Source organism: Staurois parvus, unplaced genomic scaffold (genome assembly GCF_062004578.1).
Source record: "Staurois parvus isolate SC_StPar_1 unplaced genomic scaffold, SC_StPar_1.0 ptg000298l, whole genome shotgun sequence".
Taxonomy (NCBI): domain Eukaryota; kingdom Metazoa; phylum Chordata; class Amphibia; order Anura; family Ranidae; genus Staurois; species Staurois parvus.
Window position 1 is genome coordinate 6,312,360 of NW_028318094.1, and position 26,075 is coordinate 6,338,434.

General features: G+C 43.2%; 1 protein-coding gene across 1 annotated transcript in view; it reads right to left on the reverse strand.

Moving 5' to 3' along the window:
• Positions 1 to 26,075, reverse strand: part of FAXDC2 (fatty acid hydroxylase domain containing 2) — a 67,855-nt gene that overhangs the window by 4,188 nt on the left and 37,592 nt on the right. Inside the window, exons 5-8 of the mRNA XM_089682825.1 lie at positions 21,757 to 21,878; positions 18,319 to 18,524; positions 16,639 to 16,744; positions 12,610 to 12,776 (exon numbers count right to left, since the gene is read on the reverse strand). Of these exons, the coding sequence (XP_089538951.1) occupies positions 12,610 to 12,776; positions 16,639 to 16,744; positions 18,319 to 18,524; positions 21,757 to 21,878 (601 nt within the window). The remainder of the gene's footprint in view (positions 1 to 12,609; positions 12,777 to 16,638; positions 16,745 to 18,318; positions 18,525 to 21,756; positions 21,879 to 26,075) is intronic.

Genomic DNA, 26,075 nt, shown 5'->3' on the forward strand with positions numbered 1-26,075 from the left:
TTTACTGAGAAGGAACAGGTGGTCAACAGTATGAAAAGCCACAAAGAGGTCTAGTAGTAAGCGTATGAAGTAGTGGCCATTGGTTTTAGCAGTTAGTAAATTGTTAGTGAGTTTTAGTTGGGTAGTTTCTGTGGAGTGTTGAGAGAAAAAGGTTGTTTTCAATGAGGTAGATGCTAAGATGGTTGTAGACTAAGCATTCTAAATGTTTAGAGGTGAATGGGAGCAATACGACGGGGCTTAAGTTGTTCAGGTTGGTGGGGTCCAGTGAGGGCTTCTTAAAGTGTTACTAAACCTAGGACCCTGTATTCACTATATCTGGTCTCCCACACTACACAGAACATGGAAGTTTAATACCTTTTTATTTATATATTTTCGTTGTTCAAAAAGCCAGAGATTGCGCAGTACAAAGTATACAGAAGATAAAAACACTTGGCAGTAGATGAACCAAAATAAGAGGATACAAAAGTAAACTATCGAGGTTATGGTAAAAACAGGTACAAATAACAGCATAATAAGGCAGTTATGCAGCTACAATATCTTGACCCGGAGTGCCTGAGGACAAGGTCTAGTGTATACAAGCACCTGTAAAAAAGAACCAGGTTACCAAAGTTTGCTCATGTACCACCAAAAAAGAGGAGGGGAAAGGGACCCGAACAGAGATTCAGGCACCATACTGATAAGTGACTTCTGGTATATAGCACCTGATGATATGGGAAACCAATGGAGAAACCTTTTAATTGATGGGGGGAGCGAAGTAGGATAAGAGACGGGATATAGGAAAGGGGCAGAAGTAAGTGGGATGGGGAAAAAAGGGGGAAGAGGGTGAGGAAAAGGAGGCAGGGACACAGAGAGATCTCAAAGATTCTCAAGAAAATCAAGGAAAACATAATATAAAGTCGAGAAGAAACCAATTGAGTAGAGAATAGCGGAATAAGGTAGGGCATCTCTCCCATCCGGGGACCAAACCAATCAGGTGAGGTGGGGCTCCTCAGACCAGCCCAGGAGATTGCTGAAGTTAGAAGTCAGTATAGACAAAATATTGCCACAGTCTCCAGGTGTCTCGGAAAATTTCCCCACGGTAATATAAAGAGTCTGTGAGGTCCTCCGTGTCTCTTAGCTCATTGACTTTGGAGAACCAGAGGGCCCTCATAGGTGAGTGTACAGACCTCCAGCACAGAGGAATGCAAGCTTTTGCCGCGTTTAGCAGTTAAATCGTCAGTGATGAAACCTTATACTTTGTAATGGGGCAATCTGTAAGGTGTAATAGGCCGCTGGATCACATGCCACGTCACCACTCGTCAAGTCCTTAATGGTGCTGGTCACAATCTGCCAGAATTATTTAATCTTAGGGCAGGCCCAGAAGATGTGGGAAATTGTACCCCAGTCAGCAGCGCATCTCCAACATAGGTCCGGAATTTGGGGAAAGATGCGATGTAAGGTCGTAGGGACCCTATACCACATGGTCAAGATTTTATAAGTAGTTACCTTAGAGGCAATGAATGATTTCTGTGCAAAGTGGAGAATCTTCTCCTGTACATCTGGGAAATGAATGCCCAGATCAGCTTCCCAGTGGGATAGGAAGATAGGGGTAGTCATTCTGCGGACTAACTAAAGCGGAATAAATAATGGAGAGACAATGATGGATAGGCACCCGCTTATTACAGACATTTGCCGGAGAACGGGAACATTGCCAAAGAAAATGTTGAAGTTGTAGATTGTTCCATAAGTCTAGTGGAGGGTCCATGGCCGTTGACAGGGCAGAGGGGGTGAGATTGCCATCGGGATCCAGAAAGTCACAAAGATGGAGGCGCCCAGTGGCAGCCAAGCGTTTTGAATTGGGGGTTGTCCAATCCCGGTTGAAATTCTGGCTTCCCCAGAACATGAACCATAGGGGAAGGCAACGGAGAAAGGGAAGAATTATGAAAAATCTCCCGAGACTCCAACAACGTGCTACTGAGCATAGGATGGTCCGCCAAGGCCTGAGGCACACGCGACGAGATCATGGCAATGCCAGTTCTTTAACCTCGTCAAGTGGGCTGCTCTGTAGTAAGCCCGGATGTCTGGAAAACCCAACCCACCGTGACCCCTGGGAAGATGTAAGAGCCGAAGCTGGAGATGAGGTTTCTGATGTGACCAAATGAAATCTCGGAAGAGAGCATGAACCTTTTTGAAAAAGGAGGGTGGAAAGCTAATGGGGAGAGCCAGAAGGGCCCAGCATGGTATAATAAATGAAGGGGAGAGAAGGGTCTCCCCCGTAGGTGTAAAGATATCACCAAGTACAAAACTTCCTCCATACACCAGAAAGAGAAGGGGGCACGGCCAGGAGAAGTGGGTATGACTATTCCAACTATGCCAGACAGGGGCCATCATCTCGGTTCCAAAACCTGAGCGTTAAAGTTGGATTGGGGAAGATGAAAAATATTTTCATAATAAAAATAAACATCCTACCCCTTACCCCCGAAAATCAAGTCCGAGATGTATGATAGAAGTAGAGTCAGTTAGTCCTCTGAGGAAACGAGTAGGCCTAGGAGGCCTCCACCTGGTGATCTCGCAACCAGAAGCTCTGGAACAGGGTCTTCGAATCCTCTGTGGGTGAGGTATGGAGACAGTTGGTGTGTCAGGGTGCAAAAAAAAAAGGGTCCAGCCAGTTCGGAACCTCCACTGCAGACTTGTCCAGGAAATCGAACAGCGTTGACAGTTGATCTGGGGAGCACAGGGAAAACTCAACACCCTGCTTGCGGATGATGAGATGGAAATGGTGGCCCCAGCGATATGTCGCGTCGGCCTCCCGGATCACTTCCAGCAGGGGCTGGAGCATTCCCCGCATAACTTGGGGCTGCCTGGAGATGTCGGGGTATATGTGGCACCATCAAAGTCTATAGGACCCCGCGGTCCAGGCTTGACATAAAAATTCTTCCTTTACTGTATAGAAGTGGACCCTACAGAGAACATTTCTTGGGCGGGGGTAGAGCGGTGGATGTTGCCTGGGTTGGAGAGGGCAAACGGGCCCAGGACCCGATGCATCCGGTCAAGTTCCAAGTCCGCTGTGGGGGGCTTCCCCAGTAACTGGTTAAAAATAGCAGTTATGGTAGCGTGCAGGTTCGCCTCACTAATGGCATCTGGAATCCCCCTAAGTCGGAGATTGTTCCGCCGATTGCGATTCTCCCCATCATCCAGGCGAAGATGCACATCTATGAGATTGCGGTGGAAGGCCTGCTGGTTGGCTTCTATGGCGGACAATCTAGCGTCAGTAGCAGTTGAGGAGCTTTCTAGGTCTGTCACTCTTTCCTCCACAGTGTCCACTTTTTGGCATAGGTCTTGAAGTTCACGGGAGAGGGCATTAACAATTGAGGTGGCCATAGCATGCAGATCCGGTTAAGTAGGAAAGTCCGCCATAAGGTCTCTGATAGTCCCCGCCACAGGGCTGTTCCGGTTCCCCATCCCGGTCAGAGAGTAGTGAAGAGTGCCCAGGGGGGAGAGCAGGTGACAGGATCAGAGATACCGCTCAGGGGTTTGCAGAGACCCCCGCATCAGAGGAAGCGCTCTCTGATTGTGAGGGTTTTTTTTTAGCAGAGGCCGAGCTGGCGGTGATGGGACATGGCGGCACCATCTTGGAGGAGGCTTCGGGAGAGGAAATTGGGTGCTAGCAGAGAAAGTAATGGGTAATTTCACCTCCCCTGGCGTCCCTAGTAGTCTGCTGAGGCTTTCGGTCCCCCGTCATGAGAGAACAGCCGTGGTGAGGGTCTAATAGCAGGTTGTCTGTCCCAGTCCATGCAGAGCTCCGAGAAGAGCGTCCTCATGCCGCCATTGTCAAGCCATGCCCCCTCTTCTCATCAGTAGTTAGAGCAGTCTTGTGACTTCGATCAGTGTCCAGTTGAGCACTGGTTAAAGCTTGTAGGAGGAGTTTTCATTTTGCTCTAGGAGAATGCCGAACCCCTGACCTCTGTCTGGACGGTTCTGATTGACCCTGTGATGATCACATGCACTCTCCCAAGAAAAAAATAAACCTCCGTAGTAATACACAGAAAACTGAGCATGTGCAGAGTGACTCCACATGATATATCTTATCAGAAGACAAGTGGGGGACACTGGAAGAAGGGATCAAACTGAATTTTTACACAAGGCAGAGGATTAACCCCTTAGGTTCCACAGTGAGTGTAACAAGCATGCTTTACTGCAGATACAGACTGATTTTACTGTTGTGGGTTTAGTAACACTTTAAGTATGGGAGTGATCTGTGCATGCTTTAGGGGGGAGGGGAAGATGTGAGTGAGCATAGGATAGAGGAAAAGGGTGACTGTAGTAGTTGCGAGAGAACTGGATCCAGGGGACAATTGGTTAGGTGGGCATCTGAGAGATTTGCTAAATTCTTCAGTAGTAGCTGGTTCAAAAGAGGAAAGTGTTGACTGTGCTGTTAGACAAGGTATGTTATGTGGGGAACAGATCTGTGCAGTGGAGGTGTCCTCCACATATTGCATTAATCTTGTCTTTGAAGTGATTGACAATCACAGTAATGGCAGTAATAAAATGCTTCCTTAACACCTTTGAATGTAATGCACGGCAAAGCTAAAACAATACATTTTGTTACCAGAAATTGTCAGAAGCAAAGAACATACTCAGAATTTTAGTTACTTCAGTTTTTTTTTCTGTAGCACTCTAAAGACACTGGGCCATTTATAGCAATCCCTCCAACAGAAAACCTTAGTCTAATGTTGGATGCTGGATCACATGGAGTGTGTAATTTAAAATCTAGGATGAATTTGTATCTTAATCCTTCAATACAGGACTCGTGAGTTGATGCCACTGCCTTAAGGTGATTAGACACTGGCCAAAAAGCTTCACTGGGTCTGGCGCCTAGTAACTGTATATAACCCCACCCACTCCATAAGACTCCAGTTTTTTTCCAGTCCTTGTACAATTGCTTTCTCTTCTTGGGGAAGAAATTTCTATTTTTTTTTCACCATATTCATTTACCTCCTTTGATTGATGCTTCTATCAAGTCCTGCTTAGTATCTTCATGTCTCCTTTGCAGTTTCTGGATCGGTGATCCTCAGGTAAACCTTAGGAATCATAGCTGCACCTCGCAGCAGCGAAGCTGGCCTGTAATGTCTGCATAGGCACTGGATTCCAAATTTGTTGCTCAACATGGCACATAGTTCAAAAAGTGTAGTTAGCCACAGTGTGTGCTATACAGATCCAGGGCTATGGGTCATTCCTATGACACCCAGACCCAGAAGCCCCCTTTGTAAGTATACTGCCTGTGATAGGAGAAGTCTGGACTCTGAATTGGACCATTAACGCGGACCATTTTACATACCATTTCCTGGATTACATATCTTGATGGCTCTACATCTACATCCTTATCCTACAAGACATAACTCAATACTATACACACAAGCATTTCAGAAGGCACAGGGGTAGGGGACTTGCATTCTTAGTGTTTTTCCCTAGCCTTCTTGTCTCATTATTCTGCCTAAAATATAACAATATTAAAACATTTATATATTCAAAACTGCCAGTCTTTTTCCACATCCTTACTGGAAGTTTTTTGGCTAATGCCAGACTCATAGCCGAGCACTTCTGGCCACCATTTTCTGCAAGCAGAGCAAGCTGATCGTTTGTCATCCTACTTGTTGCTGGATTTCTCAGAGACAAAGCCATTAGAACTTGGTTAACATCTCAGTTGCCACGACTCCCTCATACCAGGCGCGCTGAACCCCCTAAATTCACATCCATTCTGTGGGTACTTCACAGGGGAAGAGCCTCACTTGGCAACAGAGGATTATAGGCACTTGGGATAAGGAGCAGGACATGACAGACAGTGGTGAGTCCATCGTAGGTCCTGAGAAAATTCCAAGCTCCTCTCAAATTGACAGTGTCCCTTGTTCCAGAGAAATCCCAACACTGACACCACTCCCACCTCCTGACCCCCCTCACCCTTAAAGGTGCACAGCACGTGACCTGTCTGTCAAAGGCAGTTTACTGCCACTGTGTCTGACCTCTCCCAGATGTTGTCGCTACTTCTGGGATCAGTGGAGGTGCTAAACTGCAAGCACTCTTCTGCCTTCACTTACCTAACTATTTGTCGGTTAAAACCAGAATTGCCCGACACTTGCTTTGGCAGAAAACAAGGAGGATGTGAACATTCTGGCTGAACAGCTCAATAGTTGTCACCACCACGATTTATGGAAGTTACTTCCTTAGCCTCTCACCATATGCTCTCCACTGTGTACTCACTGATTGAGGCAGTTCATGCAAGTCTCTGGATTGACACACTTAGAACTGCACAGCCCCAACATGTTTGAAATGCACAAAAAGAGGGCCTTTTGTAGAAAGCCCTTTCACACTCTGGATCAGGCATGCTGGGCCTTATATAACAATTGGCCAAAGTCAGAGAGGTTATCTCCTCCTCCTCCCCTATCTTTCTTGAAGGTTACAGTTCCTGCCCTCAACCCCACTAATCAGTGTAGACACCATGGAGAATGTAAACCATCATATCTCCAGAATGCCTTTAACTTTCTCTGCATATGTTCAAAATCTTATCTCCTAAAGCTGATCTCCAGCTTTTAGTGAAGTTTAAATAGTTCAAACTATTACCTTCTGTAACAGTTTATAAAGCATTCCCAGCTGTTGTAACTATGTAACCTTAGCTACATACAGTATACAGTGCTGCATTATGGTAATAGTATAGTAATTTCCCATCCCACTCCCACAACATATTCGAGTTCGGTTGAGTGGTGCTGAGCCTTTCACATGGAGCTTTGTGTTCTATGAATGAAAGCCCAACTCGGTTTTGTTCTGGGAGTGAAACAGGAAGTTTCCATCCCACTGCTGGTGCACAGTGCTGTACACTATGTAGCTGAGGCTACATACAGTTTATATGTTTCCTCATCCAGTGAAGTGCTCAGTGTCCATAAAGTATATATTCATGTGTGCAATTCCACTTCTTGCTTTTGCATGCACCAAACTCACTGCTGTGCCCTCTCAAGTATTCACACACTCACTGAAACTCATAGACTCTGCCTTACGTAGCTAGAGTCATAAGCACTGCCAGCAGATTCAGTGAACGCAAAGGGTACTCTCCTCTGAGCACCTCTCTCCACCCTTTGGTGCCATGTAGAATTGCTCACATTGCACAGTGAATGTGGAAAATTGCACAAGTTATTGATCTGAGCACATATTTTTTTGCTGGAGACTGAGGAATATATTCTTTAAGGGACATTGAGAACTTTATTGGCTGATGAAATATGGATTGATTTATTCAATTGTATCATTCAATTTTAGCACTTTGTGGTTAATTATTTGTAGGGTAGCACTGTGAGATTGCATTTCTTTGGTCAATAAGGGAACAGTGAACCCTTGTAGCAGGAACAGTCCTGGTTAAGAGATACCCAGCACTTGTAATTAATTTTTTTCATTCGTTTTTGTATTTATTTATAATAAGAATATCCATAGCACTGGTAGTTTCTGATTTTAGTTTATACATTGCTCCCAACTGCTGCAGCTGTTAGGTCCAATGAACGATTTAAATTTTACTACAAGCTGGAGAACAGATTTAAAGCTTGGGCTACTAATGCAGTACAGGAAAGGTGCCTTTTGTGCATTCCCTTCAATGGCAAACTTTTCTTGGACGATTCCCTTAATAAATACATTGAGGCAGCTACTGAGGGGAGGGGGTTCAGACCCCATTATCCAAGATTACAATTTCCAATGGAATGGATATCCCCTACTTTTTGGGTTAGATACATTTACCCCCCACATCAGCACCATCATCTACCACAGGTCCTTCTGGTCATGGCAAGTCTTCCCCATCTAAGTTCAGCAAAGCTATTAAAAAGCTTACCTCAAGCTAAAGGTTCACCCCCCTTTCCCACAGTGAAGCGGTAGCCTACTGACACACTTACGCAGCTTAGAAAAGAGACCTCTAGAACTTTCTTTCATTTTACCTTCTAGAAGAGGTGCTCAAAGAATCCTAATTGCTGTTTTCTCTCTCTTGCATCTAGTGACTGACAGCTGCTGCTTCCATAAAACCTTTTTTCATCTTTGCCGTCACTTTAAATAGTTTAGTTTAGACCAAGCTGGCCCAAACAATTTTCTTCACTAAAAGTGGGTACACATTGTCCAAAAATTAGCCGGTTCAGCAGGAATCGGCCAACTTTCAGTCAGTATGTACAGCAGTCTGTCCAGCAGAAGACAGTCCAGTGGCTTGCTTTTGCAATGGGTCATGCTGGAAAATCAGCATCCGATTAGCACTTGCAGTCCATTTTTGGGTCAAGGAGACTATGTTGTTTTGACCTTGGTGGCAGCTGATTTCATTGACAATTTTGTATTGGAAAATGTCATTCCCATATTCCTAGGGTTCCTTAAGTAGTTAACCTTCTTCTCCACCTCTGATCTTTAGGAACTTTGGCTCTTGTCTGTCTTGCTCAGCTAGCCTTTGACAGCCTTGCCAGGTGAATTCCTGATATTCCTGCTTCCCAAATATTCCCTATGTTGTTACATTCTGTCATTTGCATTGGTTGACCCCCTTTAAGTTTTACAGATTTTCAAAATGAAATCCAGGGACACCCTGCTGAACATGCCCACAAGACCGCACCCTCATTTGTAGCCACACCCACAAAGCCATGCTCCCATTTGTTAAACTGAAAAAATATAGCTATAAGGAAACTCTTGCATAGCGTGTGGTGCCGAATTGTGTGTGACAATTCTATTTACAGTGGGTGGACCTGGTTGAATTAAATCTGCGCTGCTATGGTTTAAGAGTGTAAAGCATAGCATGTAGGTTCAGAATTAGGTAACATACAAAGTTCAGGGGTCAGGGTTAATTAAAGCTCAGAGTTTAGGGGTCAGGATTAAAAGATAAGTTCATATTTTGTAACATGTTACACCCGTATTTAGGGTGTAACATGTTACTGTTGCAAAAGTTCCCATCCCCAGATCACCCATTGTGACAGCGGGCTGGGGTTCCTCTCCGCGCACCCATTGTCACAATTTTAAAAAGACACAGCCATGTGGGGCTCTGCCCACGTGGCCGCGTCATTCATTCACAGAGTTCTGTGAATAGGAGAACTACAAGTACTGACAGCCTTTGGAGCTGACAGCTTGTAGTTCTCAATGATCTACCAGGGTGCTGTTGGGCACTCTAGTAGTTCATTGATGCTTCCTGTCATTGTGTAACTGCCTGCCTATACAAGGTACAAACAGACAGATACACTGACAGTCTGCATGTGCCTGAGATTGTACCTGCAATCTGCTGATCGTGTGTGCAATGCTTTGTAGGCTCCTAGTAAAAGAAAAAATAATAAAGGCACATTTCTTTTCCTACAAAAAGATGTTTTTTTTTTTACAAAGGTCAACTTATCCTTTTAAAGCAGTATTAAACCCAAAAGCAAACATTTATTATATTGCAGCGTACCAGTTCTTAGATGTGATGGCTGTATTAGTTTCTTTTTCCTGATGCCAATCCATGGCAGCATACATGTCACAGGTATGACAAAAGGTATGACACAGTTATGAGGAAAGGAAAAGTACGGTAAGTATTTGATACAATTTTCTGTTTTCCTAACATGCTGCCCTGAATTGACATCAGGAAAGGAAAATTAGGGTAAGTATTTGATAAAATTTTCCATTTTTTTAGGCTTTCTTTCTTCTATTTTCATCTTTTCATTCAGCTGGAAACTCTGCTATTTTTCAGAAATTCAAGCTTTCCAGCAGACTGTATCAGCTAACATAGATGAGACCACCATCCAGTTACTACTGGCAGGGGTGATTAAAATAATCTGCTTTTTTTTTTCTTAATGCATGCACCATTGTGCAAAATACAATAGTAAGCAATAAGTGTGTAGCATTGTGATACAAAGTGGGAAGGACAGAGTCATAGGTCGTGTAGACCAAGAAGGCTATCCAGGAAGTGCCAACCAGCGCATAGTTGATAACAACTTCCTGTCCGTGGAACAAGGATGTTGCAGAACATAAAAGGAAAAAAATGGGGGGTGGAGGGAATAATAATGATAAATAAATGGGATGTGTTGGTATGTCCAAGTGGGGAGCACCAGCAAGCACTCTTCAATCAGCAGACAGTGCATCAAAGAGGTCTTTCTCCTCTTCAAAGTAGAAAAACATGTTCCACAATGTCCAGGTTTGTAATACTTCTCACGTTTATGCAGCGCGGTAATCAGTAGATCCTCTGGTTTAGCTCTTCTACTCTGCGAAGCCGGAGGCCTAAGGTTGGTAGCTGTGGGCATTTCTAAGTAAGGGAAATGCATGATTTGGCAGTGATGAGGAGATCACGAATTATAGAAATCCTATACATTTTAGCCTGGCTATTAGAGATATGAAGGAGAAAAAAAAGGCTAGGTCCTCTGGGACCATGTGCTCTGTGATTTTTTTTGGACATTCCTCTGAACCTCTTTCCAGTAATGTTCAAGTTTGGGGCAGGACCAGAAGATATGATACAGTGTCCCCTGCTCCTCCTTTGGTACAATTTTGGCTGAGATTGGTAGTAATTGAAAAATACATTTTGTGAAAGAGATGGCGTATGATACCAGCATATCAGAATTTTAAAGTTGATTTCCTGGACTCTCATACAGATCAAAGATTATAGGGAAAAGCAGATTTTGTTCTGTAGGCCCAAAGTAAAAGTACAGTCCAGAGTGGCCTCCCATTTTGCTATACAAGACAGTCAGTAGTTCCCTTGGAGTGTCACCAATAGAGCAAAACCTTTTGAAAGCAAGTGGGGTAAATCTCCTTGGTCGGAGCAGTATTCCTCAAACGTTGTGAGATGACTGCTAAAGTTACATGGAGACCGTAAGGAGTGCAAAAAGTGGTGCAATTGTAAGGCCTTCCAGAAGTCCAAATGAAATGGGCCCATAGGTTCATCAATGCATGCAGGGAGGGCCACATATCTGCTGTTAGAAAGTGAGAGGCCTGATACCGACAGGAGACATGTAAGGCCTGAAAAGTCACATCAAGGAGAAGCAGGGGTTGCCCATAATAGAAAATAGAGGGAGACATGAATGAAAATCTAAGAGCATGTTTGTGCTGTAGGTCCTATTAAAGGATGGCAAATAAACAAACAAGGAATCAGCACATACAAATTCCCCAATTCCTAATGCCAGAGGGCACTGAACAAAGTTCACAATAAGGTCCGATGACATATAAAATGAACATAAATGAGTCCATATAGCACTAGGGCAAACTCTTGTAGCTGTAGCAGGCTCTGGGTAAAGAGAAAAAAAGCGCCTCTAAGTGCAGTACATAGAACATTTATTGAAGAAAACAGTAAAAAAACACTCATGATGGAGGAGAAAAAGAAGGCTTTGGCATATGTTAAAAGATGGAAGACATGACTGCGTCCTCAATTTAATAGCCGTAGTCAGCGCTGGGGGAGAAACTCTGGATCTTCACAAGGAGCTGGCTGGCATGTGTGAGTGTTGGAAGATGGTGTCCGGAGTACACCCTGGAGCACGATGTCAGCGTGATGATGTGGGGAAGTCCAGCATGCAATGCGACGCGTTTTGGAACATTTGCAAGGCTGATAGAAGGCAGAAGCATGCTCCCTTCTCAAGCATAATCCCTTCAGAGCTTATGCTTGAGAAGGGAGCACACTTCTGCCTTCTATCAGCCTCGTGTATGCTCCGAAACGTCCCTCCATGGATATGCCTCCCTAGACCATCACTCACCCACCACCAAAACAGTAATGCTGAACAATGTTACAGGCAGCATAACACTCTCCATGGGTTCTCCAGACCCTTTCATGTCTGTCACATGTGCTCAGGGTGAACCTGTTCTCATCTGTGAAAAGCACAGGGCGCCAGTAGTGGACCTGCCAATTCTGGTGTCCAATGGGAAATGCCAATCAAGCTCTATGGTGTCGGGCAGTGAGCACAGGGCCCACTAGAGGACGTCAGCCCCTAAGGCCACCATCATGAAGTCTGTTTCTGATTGGTCAGAGACATTCACACCAGAGTCCTGCTGGAGGTCATTTTGTAGGGCTCTGGCAGTGCTCATCCTGTTCCTCCTTGCACAAAGGAGCAGATACTGGCCCTCCTGTTGGGTTAAAGACCTTCTATGGCCCTGTCCAGCTCTCCTAGAGTAACTGCCTGTCTCCTGGAATCCCCTCCATGCTCTTGAAACTGTGCTGGGAGACACAGCAAACCTTCTGGCAATGGCACGTATTGATGTGCCATCCTGCCCTGTACAACCTCTGTAGGGGCCAGGTATCGCTTCATGCTACCAGTAATGACACTGACCCTAGCCAAATGTAAAACTAGTGAAAAACAGTCAGAAAAGATGAGTAGGGAAAAAATCTCAGTGGCCTCCACCTGTAAAACCAATCCTGTTTTGGGGGTCGTCTCATTGTTGCCCACCTAGTGCACCTGTTGTTAATTTCATTAACACCAAAGCAGCTGAAACTGATTAACAACCCCCTCTGCTACTTAACTGACCAGATCAATATCCCAAGAGTTTAAATTACTTGATGCTATATATATATATATATATATATATATGTGTTCTTTTAATATTTATGAGCAGTGTATTTACAACTGGTGGGGTGCTGTTTCGGTTCAGTTTACACACAAGGATGAAAACTCTGGCTGCTTAACTTACTTGAGATGATGGAAGTCGTGGAACTCTGGAGATGGCAGGAAGGGAAGGTGGTAGCCACAGTGAGAGATAGTAGTGGTTATCAAAGCAAGACAGAACCACAACATAATGGTTGCTACATGGGAGCCCATCAGCATCGGTCCAGCCATGGAAGGCAACATGTTGGAAAACTGCAATAAAAACAGTGCATTAACATCAACCATCTAAAACAAGGATACACAACACATGTCATCTTCTCGGCTTGTCTCTGCCAATTACTGAGACACAAATGAAGGAGAAGTGTTTACTTCTGCAATTGTGCTGGAAACTAATTACCAGGACTTCAGCCTACAAGCCCAGTCTAGTCTTCTGTATGAATACATAGGCTAAAATGTTTTTTTTCTGCATCATTAGGCAACCTATTAGATAAAATCTGCACTAGGGGTAATAAGAAGGCTGTCAGTGCTAACCTCCTTCTGAAAATGTTAGTTCCCTGGATGCCAATGACTTCACTACTTTCTTAAAATGTATGGACTAGTTAGAATTTCTATCAGGCATTTGTTGTTTATGTGAAGTGAAAGGATGAGGAATCCAGCTGTAGTAATTGTTCAAAATACAATTTTTATTTATCACAATAAAAGATTCTGTTCAGAATTGAACTTGGTCAATGTGTTTTGGGGGTTACACAAGAGTCCCTCTTCATCAGGGCTTAAATTTATTGTGCAGGAGGGGGTCTGGAGTACTAGTTTAATCCTGGGATTCAATTCTTAGTAAAACACAATTAGAAGCTTACTCAGTTGAACTCATCGGCGTAGTATCAGGGGTCACAATTGTAACCATGCTCATGCTCCAGGGGGGCCGTGCTGTCTCCCTGTTACTATGACGGGCAAAGTGGAATCCAGAGCAAAGCATAAGCTCTGGGCTCTGAGCTTTTGACTCCATTTTCAAGTCCTGAGCTGGAGAGTAGCAAAGGAAGGATAGGGTGAGGTCAGTCCTGCTGGACGGGAAAGTGTCAGTGCTGACAATCAGGCAGGAATGGACACCGAGCTGTCACCGGGTTGAGCGAGGTAGGAGAGCACCATCCAGGAGCTGGTACTGCTGTCATTGGGGAGGTGGGGCAGTGTGTGTCTGTTCTCTGCACGGATCCGACCAGTATCTTTTACTGGTCGGATCCGTGCAGAGAACAGACACACACTGCCCCACCCCTCCCCACCACGCCTGCTGACACTCACACAAAAATTCTCACAAAATCCTATAATACCTCTTGAGGGGCCCCCAAGGGACTGCAGGCTCCAGATTTTACTGTGACAGTTTGAGTAGGATGAGCAGAGGGGGAGCTGGATGGGGAATCTGTCATTGTCAGGATGGGGGGGGATCAGTAATTCCCTGGGGAGCCATGTGTAGTTACTAGGAGGAGGAGCACCTAAAAGTGGGGGTCATCTGTCATTACCTGTAGGGGAGGGGTATCTGTCATTACCTGGTGGGGGGGAGGGTCAACTGTCATTACCTGGTGGGGGACATGTGTCATTAACAGGAGGGAAAGTCATATGTCTTTACAGGAGGAGGGGGTTATCTATGATTAGCTGAAGTGGGGGGGCTCTTGAAGGAGGGGTCATCTGTCAATACCAAGAGGAAGCAGGAGGGCATGTGTTATTACCAGGAAGGTGAGTATTACTTTTCCCTAATATCCTGCTCTTCCATATCACTGCAGCCTGGCCATGAGAGAGGTAACTGGGTGCTGTTTAATAACATATAAAAGAAAGGTGTTTTAAGAAAAAAAAAAAAAGACATAACTGCAGTGGCACACTCTCTGATCAGCTCCCCAACCAGCCCAGTACAGTACCCCCTCCCACCCCTGCTCAGCCCTGCACGTGCACACAAGGTGGGGGCAAGCAGGCATACTGTGAGATGCTGGTTGAAAGTGGTGGGCTTGTATGTGGATCTGGAAATCAGAGGGCCTGTTCAGTTTCCTCCTTTACATACAAACCTACTACTTTTACCTAACAGCTCAGAGTGTGTCCTGCCTGCTCTCACCTTGTGTGCACATACAGACGGCAGCAGGAAAGAGAGAAGAGAGAGACAGCCACCATACAGCTATCATATCTTGGCACACGGTGAAAGGTAGTGGGGGGCACAAGCTTCAAGCTACACCTCTGGTTGAACTGTAAGGTAGTTTAGACAATTGAGCAAGCTCCTAACAAGTACCCAGTAACAGTCAGGATTTATGGCAGACTTCACTAATGGAGGATCAAATACATTTAAAAAGGTAAGGACTGATTTAGCTGTCAAGATGCACTTGTTATTAAATATCACTTTAAGGTAGATTGACCCTTTAATGTTTTTGATCATCATTCTTAAAATATCTAAACTCAAAAGCAATAGTCAATGCTAGGGAAAAAGAGAATATTTATGCAGCTAGCAAGCAAGGTAAGGCAGTCTCCCATCCAAGTACTAACCAGGCCTGACCCTTCTTAGCTTCGGAAATAAGACAAGTGTTAGGGAGCTAGCAAGTAAGGTACACTATGTTGCCAAATGTATTGGGCCAGCCCTCCAAATCATACGATTCAGGTGTTCCAATAACCTCCATGGCCACAGGTGTATAAACTCAAGCACCTAGGCATGCAGACTGCTTCTACAAATATTTGTGAAAGAATGGGTCGCTCTCAGGAGCTCAGTGAATTCAAGTGTGGTGCCGTTATAGGTTGCCACCTGTGCAATAAGTCCATCCATGAAATTTCCTTGCTTCTAAATATTCCACGGTCAACTGTTAGTGGTGTCATAACAAAGTGGAAGCAACTGGAAACAACAGCAACTCAACCACAAAGTGGTTGGCAACGTAAAATGATAGAGCGGGGTCAGCGCATGCTGAAGCACACAGTGCACAGAAGTTGCCAACTGTCTGCAGAGTCAATAGCTAAAGACCTCCAAACTTTGTGTGGCCTTCAGATTAGCACAACAACGATGCGTAGAGAGCTTTATGGAATGGGTTTCCAAAGCCGAGCAGCTGCATTCAAGCCTTACATCACCAAGTGCAATGCAAAGCATCAGATGCAGTGGTGTAAAGCACACTGCCACTGGACTCTAGAGCAGTGGAGATGTGTTCTCTGGAGTGACCAATCACACTTCTCCATCTGGCAATCAGATGGAGGTGTCTGGGTTTGGCGGTTGCAAGGAGAACGGTACTTGCCTGACTGCATTGTGCCAAGTGTAAAGTTTGGTGGAGGGGGGATTATGGTGTGGGGTTGTTTTTCAGGGGTTGGGCTTGGCCCCTTAGTTCCAGTGAAGGGAACTCTTAAGGTGTCCGCATACCAAGACATTTTGGATGATTTCATGCTCCCAACTTTGTGGGAACAGTTTGGGGATGGCCCCTTACTGTTCCAACATGACTGCGCACAAGTGCACAAAGTAACGTCAATAAAGACATGGATGAGCGAGTTTTGGGTGGAGGAACTTGACTGGCCTGCACAGAGTCCTGACCTCAACCCAATAGAAAACCTTTGAGATGAATTAGAGCGGAGACTGCGAGCTAGGTCTTCTCGTTCTACATCAGTGCCTGACCTGACAAATGCACTTGTGGAAGAATGGCCAAACATTCCCATAGAATGTTGAAGCTGTTATAGCTGCAAAGGGTGGACCAACTCAAAATTGAACTCTACGGACTAAGACTGGGATGCCATTAAAGTTAATGTGCCTGTAAAGGCAGGTGTCCCAATACTTTTGGCAATATAGTGTAAATATACAAATCCCAACGTAACATCATTGGTGGTTTGGAGCAACACGTAGTGATATATTTGGACTGTTGGATAAAAACTACATACGGACAACTGTTATTTTTTACCTCTAAGAAAAGTCACGTGTGTGGGATTTTCTGTGCACTTTTTAAAGTCTGATTTTTATTGGTTATTTCTGTCATATGCATACTATTTACACTTAGGTCTTTGATTATAGGACTGTTATATACATTCTTGATCATTTAGACGCTGCACTTTTGTTTTCACATTATTAAAATATCACTGTCGAAGACACTTTGTTCAGTTAATGACTTCTACTTACAATGTGTTCCAGAGGATGAGCATAGAGTGACACCACTCCTACAGGGGCCGTCCACTCGTGGTGCTGTTTATGAACATGCTTGTATATGCTTGGATGATGGAACAACCTGCACAAGGCAAAAATGTATGCAATTTACTGCACAAATATTTATGAAAATGTGTTTTATATATTTATAAATCGCACACTTGAATACCAACAAAACAAGTCTAAAGCTTTTTTTACAGCTTTGAATAGAGTGGGAAAGAAATAGGATCGCTCTCTGGCTTTTATATGCATCCTCATTGAGGATATACAGTATATTCTAAACTCTTGTTAGGACAGGAAGCAATGTAAAATTTCTCCAGTGAGGACACTATGAGGACTGCAACAACACACTTTTTTTCAGTAAGCCCTGGTTCACACTAATGCGACTTGTCATGCGATTTGACCATTCAGATCACATCCAATGATTTTCAATGGAACCGTGCTTATCAGTGCAACTCCAACTTCATCAGAGTTGCACTGACTTGAAAAGTAGTTCCTGCACTACTTTTGCCAATTTCAGATACGACTTGCATAGACATCTGTGCATGAAGTTGCACTGATGTCTGAAAGTCACAAGCAAAGTTGCATTCACAGGCGACTTGGAAATCGTGGGACTTCAAGTGATGTTGCACGACTTCTAATTTGCATTAGACCTCTTGTTCTCTTTATCTCCCTACGCACGTTTCACACAAATGTGCATCCTCAGAGGCCATTGTTGTCTGTGGTAGAGGGCATGAAGTGTTTGGTCAGTTTTTCAAGATACTTACACTTGATCGGTGGATGGCTGATTGTTTCAGTGACTCTTTGAATGTATTTTTTTAACTCTTTGTTGTTTCATGAACTATGCAGAAGAATATGACATCACAGAAATCTGGATGTCTTTTCACATAATCTGTTTCTTTGGGTTATATTTGGGTTGATGCATACCTTCTATATGTGTATGTATTTAGTAATAATAAACTGACATAGGTACTATCCTTTTCTTCTTTTACTGAAAAACATGTGTTGTTGCAGTCCTCACCTCATCGCTAAGAGCAAAATATATCTTTTTTTAATTTGCTATAGTTTATTACTACTGTCACCCCTTGTTTCTTGTCTTGCAGTCCCAGGACAAGGAATGAGGAGAAAATAAATCCTGATAAAAGTTTGCTACTACCAAGTGTGCCCAGAAAATATTGCTTACATGTTTTGCAGGTTTCAGGGCTGTCAATCTGACCTTGACTTCACAATGTAAGGAGTCCCTAAACATAACAGCAGTTTTGACTCTGCAGACCTAACGGGATGCATGCTTGTTCCATGTCAGTGTGTCAGAAGGAGTGAAGCCAGGATCGGGATGGCAGCCCTGGAGCTTGCAGATGAATAAAACAAGTCATTAATGGGAAGCTGGGAAACAGACAGCAACAAAATCACAGCAGAGTGGGGAAATGTTAGAGCTGTTTACAGGTTCTCGTTGCTGATTGTTTCTCCTGAATTCCTGTTGCATCAAAGGAACAGGAAGTGGTGGAAGGTTTCCAAAAGGGTAACAAAAGGGTAACAAAAAAGGGTAACAAAAAAAAGAAAAAAAAATACACAAATTCTGACTCTATTCCACTCTTTTGATAAAATTGCGCTGGAGTTCATGATGGGCACTGCGGTCAGTGTTTTCTTTAACCCTACCTGTGTGAATAGTAGAAAAGGATTTCTTCCACAAGTACGAAGACTGAGAGCTCCAGGAGAACCCAATGGAATGTGGGCAGTTCTGTGCCACAGGGATTTCCCCTCAACTGCATGAACATGTACATGAAAAGGACCATGGGGAATGAAAGAAAGACTTGGTTGAAGAACACAACTTTCACTGCATGCTTTAACTTTCCAGGGTCCACCTAGGGTCAGAAAATACAAAACAACATCACACTAAGAGCAAAACCAAGATATCATTTGTTTGTCACAAATCACACCAAATCCTCACCTATTTGTTTTTAAAAGTATCACCAAAACTTTTTTGATGTCAATGATGCTCTAAACCAGGGGTCTAAATACTTTTCAAACAAAGGGCCGGTTTATGGTCCTTCAGACTTTAAGACGGCCAGAGTGTGGCCAGTGGGGGTAGAAAATGTTTCGGGCATAGCATTAGTGAGAATGAACACTGGCCTCAGGGATGGTGGTCAGTAGGAGGAAGAGTAGTACCCCATCATTTGTATTAATGGGAATAGTAACACATAAGTATTATCAATAGTGCCTCATTGTTGGTGTCAGTGGGAGGAATACTGCTTCATATCATTGGGAGGAATAGTGCCCCAAGGGCCGCATAAAGGCTAGCAAATGGCCACATCTGGCCCTCTGGCTGCAGTTTGGAGACCCCTGCTCTAAACAGTGAAACAATTGTAAGGACAGGACCTCAGTCTGCACCTTCAAAAGCCAGTTAGAAGTGAAAGCTCCCATTGTATTTAATGATGGGTTAGATTTACATTATATGTGGTTCTAAGGTAAGAACAGTACTGAATATCAGGAAAGGGGTAAAAATTAGCAATTTACAGCAGTAGATGCCCCACGTACAGCCTTGTCATAAGTTCCAAACCAGCTCCACAGGGACGCAAGTAATGAAGTATTCTTTAAATGAACGAGTTTGTGGCAATTGTGCACATAGGGACAGGGACTCTGGCAACCATTTTGTTAGGTCTACCATTTTGTCACATGACTCTCATAATCCCCCCCCCCCCTCCCTTCTGAATGGAATGTGAGTCTGTAGTGAAGGGGGGTCAAAAGTGCATAGGCAAAGCTGAATAAGCTCCATGGATGTAAATTCCTAATTAGCCTGCTTCCAGAATGTCTGCTTGACAACCACTTTCCTCTGCCCGGTCGTAAAACCATCAGTCGGTCATGACCTGTAAGCATTACAGCAGAGGGTTCCATTAAACATACTTCCCACATGAGTCATTTTTCATACAAATTCATAAACTTCAGCAGGAACTGGGCACATTGATATGAAGTATATATTTGGATAGGTCATTTTAATATGAGTCACATGACACCTTACATCCCTATGCGCCTACAAGAGGGTAGAAAGCAATATCTTTTATCTGGAGTGGCAGGATATGCTACAGTTTGGTATCTGTGCATTAGGAATATGATTCTACATATTAATCTGCCAGTTGCTAGGATGCTACCTGTACCTATTGAAGGTTATTGACCGTAGTATGAACTTGTAAGGGATTTGGTCATAACCTTGGTCACCGCCTAACACCCATCCCCAAATGAGGCGATTGGACATTTTCTCTCATGAGACACCCTTTGAGATAATAGAAAAAGACTGACAGCCTGGAGAAAAGGAAGATCTCTCCCTTTTAACATCAGGAAATATCTTTGGGAGAAAGGAAACCTTTTTGTTCGGACTATTGGACTCTGCTCAAACCAAGGACTTTTGCAAGTATCTTGCCTTCTGAAACTTCTTTCTTTTATTTCTCTGTTGTTTTATTACTCTCTCTCTCTCTATATATATATATATATATATATATATATATATTTGTTACATTTTTTTCTGTAAATATTTTAATTGCACCATTTAGACCTTTTTAGTAAAAAATCCTATTTTCTGAAAAGTGTTGAACTGTTTATAAAGCTCTTAATGCAAACTAAGAATCCCTGTCTCTGAAGAGTGCTACTGTATGTATTAATCCTCTGAATACATCTGTCTGTGATTACAGTGTGTTACAGATACTTATACTAATATCATAGTGTTACTGCTAAGATTTGTGAGTTTCCTCCTTCTCTGTAAAAAGATGGTGGTGGCAGTGTGAAGGGTTAATTGCGTAATTAACCTGACCCAGTAACATCCCTCTCAGGCTGTTGGCACATAGATTGTGGCCCCGCAAGCTGAAAAATCTTTGTGCAGGGTGCAATTGAGAGTGGCATTGTTACGCAAGTGACAGCGCGGTCTGAGATCGGCTGGTCCTTCGGTCACGAGTTGGTGAGAAGGGCTGGGGTCTGATGCCACACACCGGCACAGAGTTGTCTTAAAGTAATTTTAAGGATCTCCTGCTGAATTAGAGCAGAATGGGATAGATATCGGTTTTGTGAGCTTTATGGACAAATGTTGGATATATGGGCATCTAGATGAAAACAGATATGCTTCAGTTTACATCAGACTTCCTCCAATCTGTCATGTTTCGGTCTTGAAAACTGACAGGTGGATCTGATTGTACCACCAGAGTGAAAGGGGCCTAAGGCAAACATATTATTACAGTGCTAGCACCTTGTCTATCTTACAGGTAGCTATGTTTATATAAAACTCTGTGGAGCTGGTTTGCATCCAGGCCCAGGCTGTAGAGACTTTGACTTTTGCCCAGGCCAAGGTTAAAGTGTATGTAAAGGCAATTGAAAGATTTCCATCACCTTCTAGTTCTGTTACAGTTTAAAAAAATTTATATTTCTTGTTACATTTTGCACTAGAGACAATAGTTAAAAGGAAAAATAAAGAGGGTGTATCTCAATGGGAACATAGATAGCAATACAAACCTATAGGGATTCTAATCCTTCCTATTCTATCCAAAACAAAAACAAAATGTTTGGCTTTACATACACATTAAGCACCATCCCACCAGAGTGCAAATCTCAGACCCTGCCTGAACCTGAGCACTCTTCTTCAATTATAATCATTTAGGCCTTGCTCTGAAACCCCTTATGAGTGTCTTTAGAAGCATACACCTGCACTCTGCTAATTAACAGCAACCACTTGTGGCTTTCCCAATGCTCACGCACCTTAACCAACCAACTAAGGATACATTTCTTTTGGGCTGGTGTATAAAAAGCCATTTATACTGTTACCGCCACATACTTCCCTATGGATCCATGAGAAGCATTGCTAAACAGGAAGCCAAGGAAGTTGGCCAGGATATGTTTAATTTAAAGGCAACCCGTCTGCAACAAATACAGGAGCTGCCGCTTCTGACTAGTTTTTGAGATGCAAGCTATGGTTTTACGGTTTAGCGAGATACCGATATAGCACAAACCTCTTTTAAACAAGGGCAGCTTGCCACATTAACAAAATGGTACCACTTCAGGCTGTGGCCTGTGCTCAGTTTATGTAAAGTTGTATGCACATCCAGTAACACCTACCGGATCATTCTTTCCTGGCTGGATTCTGTAACGGGTAATGATGCTTGGTTTTCCAGTCAGGTCGATCATCATTAGTACAGCATTATAGATCCAGAATGACAAGCTGGGGACCACCATTGCTCCTGCAGGACAGCCAAAGTGTCATATCATGCTCAATGTTAGCATTTTATGAAGCAATTATATACATTTTAGTGTTAAAAAAACCTTGCGTAAGAGACGGCTGTGTGTCCAGCATTAATCCAACTGCAGCTGTCATGTTTAGTGCTAGTCACAAATAGAAGTAAATGTCTTGGTAAATGGTTGCTATGGCCAATATACTATCCCCCCTGTAGTTCTTATTGCCAAGTGCCTCCCCATGTCAGCGCTGATGGATTAAGCTCTACTCACGTAACCCCAGGACCACCCCTTTTCAGAGCTTAAACGTTTTTCACTCTCCCTCCTCAGTATTCTTTTTTGTTTCCTGAGACCTTGTGACAGCAAGATCCCTTCAGAAGAAGCTCCCTTTCCACCTAGGCTTTACCTCCTGTTGGTAGTGAAGGGTCTGGAGTTATCCCTATACAGGTGTTATCCAGGGCACCCTTGGTGGCACGGTCAGAGACATAATTGTGCTTTGTATTGCTTTCTACAGCCATAACATGGGCACTAACCAGGTTCTCCTAACTCTCTCCACTTTTCTCTCATGCTCATTATGGCATCTGATGTCACTTTCAGTCCCGGCTTGTCCAATTTCTTCTGCCTATACTATGGTGCTACAGTGTGGGAGAAGGTATCTGCATCTCTTCTCCAGCTGCCAATTCACATCTCATTCTGTCTATATGTGGAGAAGCACCCAGGGTTCATTCCTTTAAAATTTATATTTATTCTGTTTTTTCCACTCTGTTTTTTTTTTCTTTCCTTCTCCATTTTTTTTTTATGCCGGTTCTCAGCATTTCTCATCTTGCTGATATGTGATATTGTGATGAGGTGTCAATAAAGTCCTCTTGAATTTGATGTAGATGTTTAGGGTCGGTTGACTTGCCTATACCGATGTCGAATTTGTTATCCTACAAGCTATATTTCAGTTATGTGTATCTACAACGCAATGTTGGAAGCTTACTTTATACATCACATATTTTCTTGTAATGATAAACACCTTGACATTTGTTTGTATTGCTTTCTTTGTTAAACAGTAAAACTTGATTGTATAAAAATAAGCTTCAGAGAAGTCTTCTGAGATGAGGTCCACCCAGTCGACTGTTGTTGTTGCATGTTTGGTGATTTTCAGGGGAGTCTGAACGAAGAATAAAATCTCCAATTGTTGGGGCCAAGCCATGGTTCACAGAGGTTCTATACTAGAGTCCAGTAATCTTCCCCCAAAAGGTATTTTCAAGGAAACCCAGTTGCGCCAAGAAAAGGGATAATTTCCTCTTCTAAATAGATTTCTTAAAGAGCAGTGGTGCCAGTCCCAACTGCAGAAATCAGAAGGATTGTACTCAGCTCTGCTCTTGGTTCCAAAATCTTCAGGTGGATTCAGGCCAGTATTAGACCTAAAATTCCTAAATCATTACTTTTTTAACAGGTAATAAATATTTGGATGAAGCCTTACCAAATAGAATCTGTGGAAATTATAATGAAGGGTATATACTGTATAAAGGAAGGAAGATTGGCTGCCATCCGTCACTTTGATCAATGCCTATTTGCTCATTCCAGTATTTAAGCCACAACAGAGGTTTCTGTAGTTCTCAGTCCTAGCTCAGCATCTACAGTTCTCCTTTTCCTTTTGGTCTCTCGATAGCTCTGGGCACCTTAACAAAAGAAGCATAGATGTGGACCAAGGGGGTACAACATTATATTGATGATCTTCTAGGAGTAGTGAATCTTATCGGGAAGCACTGGCCAAAAGAAAGCTAGTTCTGAACTATCCAAGGAAGTTTGGCTGACTGGTGAATGAAAGGAAATGTCAACTTCAGCCTACTCAATCAATTCAGTACTTGGGAATGCCACTCGATACCAACAAATGAAAAGTGTTCTTGCCAGACTCAGAAATCCTGTTTGCTGGCCAATGTCTTGGAATCCTTGGTGTATTGTTTTAAATCTGGTTTATTGTTTTAAACAATCCCGATGACTTTGGCCCATTGAATTTTCCAATTGGAGCTTCTCAGCCAATGGATCAGGAGGAATCTTTTCCAATGAAGACTGATTTTAAAAGCAGTCAATCTCAGCCTGGGTTGGTCCCTCAACCTTGGGGACTGGATTAGGGATTATTGTTACTTCAGTTGACAGTCTCTAAGGCTAGGAGGGCACACTATCACGCCTGGGAACTTTATGGTAAATGGTCTCCTCCTCAGGGATAATCTTTGAATATCCTGGAAATCAGAGTGGCTTTCCAGGCTCTCCTATTCTTCAAACTGGTAATTCAGCATCAGAAAGTGAGGTTGAAAACTGACAACTCAAAGGAAGTGGCATATATAAAACATCAGGGAGGTAATCTCCATTAAGAAGTTTCACCAATGTCACAACTTTTCTGACCTCATGAAGCAGTCATTGAACATTCATTGCCTTCACAAAATCTTTTCCTTTATGTGGATATTATGACCTAAAGCCGCAATGCCAGACTGCCTTTGTATTTCTTAAAGTTTCTGGATTCCAGTGTTTTGGAAACAGTCCTGGAAATTTTCCCTGGTTCATGTGTTTCCTCCTGCCTCTTGGACATCATAGGCTTGCATCTCACAGTAGTTATCTGTAAGGCAGCTAGTTGGTCTTGCAAGGATACATTTGCAAACCACTACAGGTTGAATATGGCTTCTGGTCCTTAAGTGGAGTTTGGCTACACAGTCTTGTCTTCATGTCTATCTCCATAAAATATTTTTTTTTCTATTTTTCTGCAGTACCCACTTGTACCATTCTTTATCATTACTACTTAATTCCCTTCAGTGCTGACATGGGGGGTGCCTGGCATACAGAAAATTCAATGAAACACTTACTGTAATTTTCCTTTCACTCATCATTGATGAGATGGCGAGGCACTTAGAAAGCAAAATTACCATGAGACTTTTTGATTGGATTTGCCTAATCTCTGTCCAAAATGGTTACCATGGAACATAATGCATATATATGCCATACATTTTTGTCAGGCCTTTTATGCACAAGAACAATGTTCTCACTCTTGCTCTTAAATCGCATTTTACTTGTTCCCAAGAACACATTTGTAATTTGTCCAGGGAGGCACGAGTTTTATGCAGTCCTGCAAAACAACACAGCCAGGCTGGGGCTCTCATATTTCTCAGATAGAGAAACTTCTTCCTAATAATATATTACATAGATACACAGTTGATCAATCAAAGTTATATAGACACCTTCATCAAAAAACAAAAAAAAAAGAGAAAAGAAAAAGAAAAAAAGAAATATGTCTATATCTTTGTCGATGTCTAACTTTGAGCAACTGTGTACTAAGGCATGTTATTTTTTACATTATTAGTACTTTACCTCCTTAAATGCACGGTCCCGAAGAAGCTATATGTGAAACACCTTGACCGTTGAAATTGGACAAGATATGAATACAATCCATGTATCTATGTAATATATTATTAGGAGGAGATTATACATTGAGAGGAATGCCCTATGTATCTTTTAAATAGGACAGATGTTTACGTGTCTAATTTTATATATGTCAAAATAAAGTATGCTTATTTTACTGTACTCATATGTGGTCTCACGTAGTGCCTATAAAGTCCGCTTTCTATACCACTTAGTTTTTCTAGAGATTATTTGTTTTCTCTAGTATTTTTGGATGTGGCACACTGAAAGCTTTTGTGGTTTACTTATTACATGACAACATTAAATTGTGCTTTTTATCCACTTTACAAGTGCACTATAGCCAAATGACGGTTGTCCAGTTCATATGATGCCCTCAAAGAACGTGCCCCCCTGCGCACCCGCAGCAGCACACACCCGGCGCTGTCAGTGATCCTATGGACACAGCTGATCACATGACCAGGTAAAAGGCCAATCACAGCGGCCTTTTACCACGTGTGTCCAATGACACAGCAGATCACAAGGTAAATACACAGTAATACAGCTAACGGCAGCACTTTCCTCACGCTGTAGTACTGCTGATTACTGGCAAATGTCACAGAGCAGATCCGCACTGATCATCAGTGCTACCCACCAGTGCCCAGCAGTGCCACCCAGCAGTTGCACCCATCAGTACCCAATAGTGCTGCCCATCAGTACCACCAGTCACTGCAGTCAATGCCGCCAATCAGTGCTGTCAGTCAGTGCCGCCCATAAGTGCCACCTATCAGTGCCCATCATTGCTGCATAACAGTGCAGCATCATCA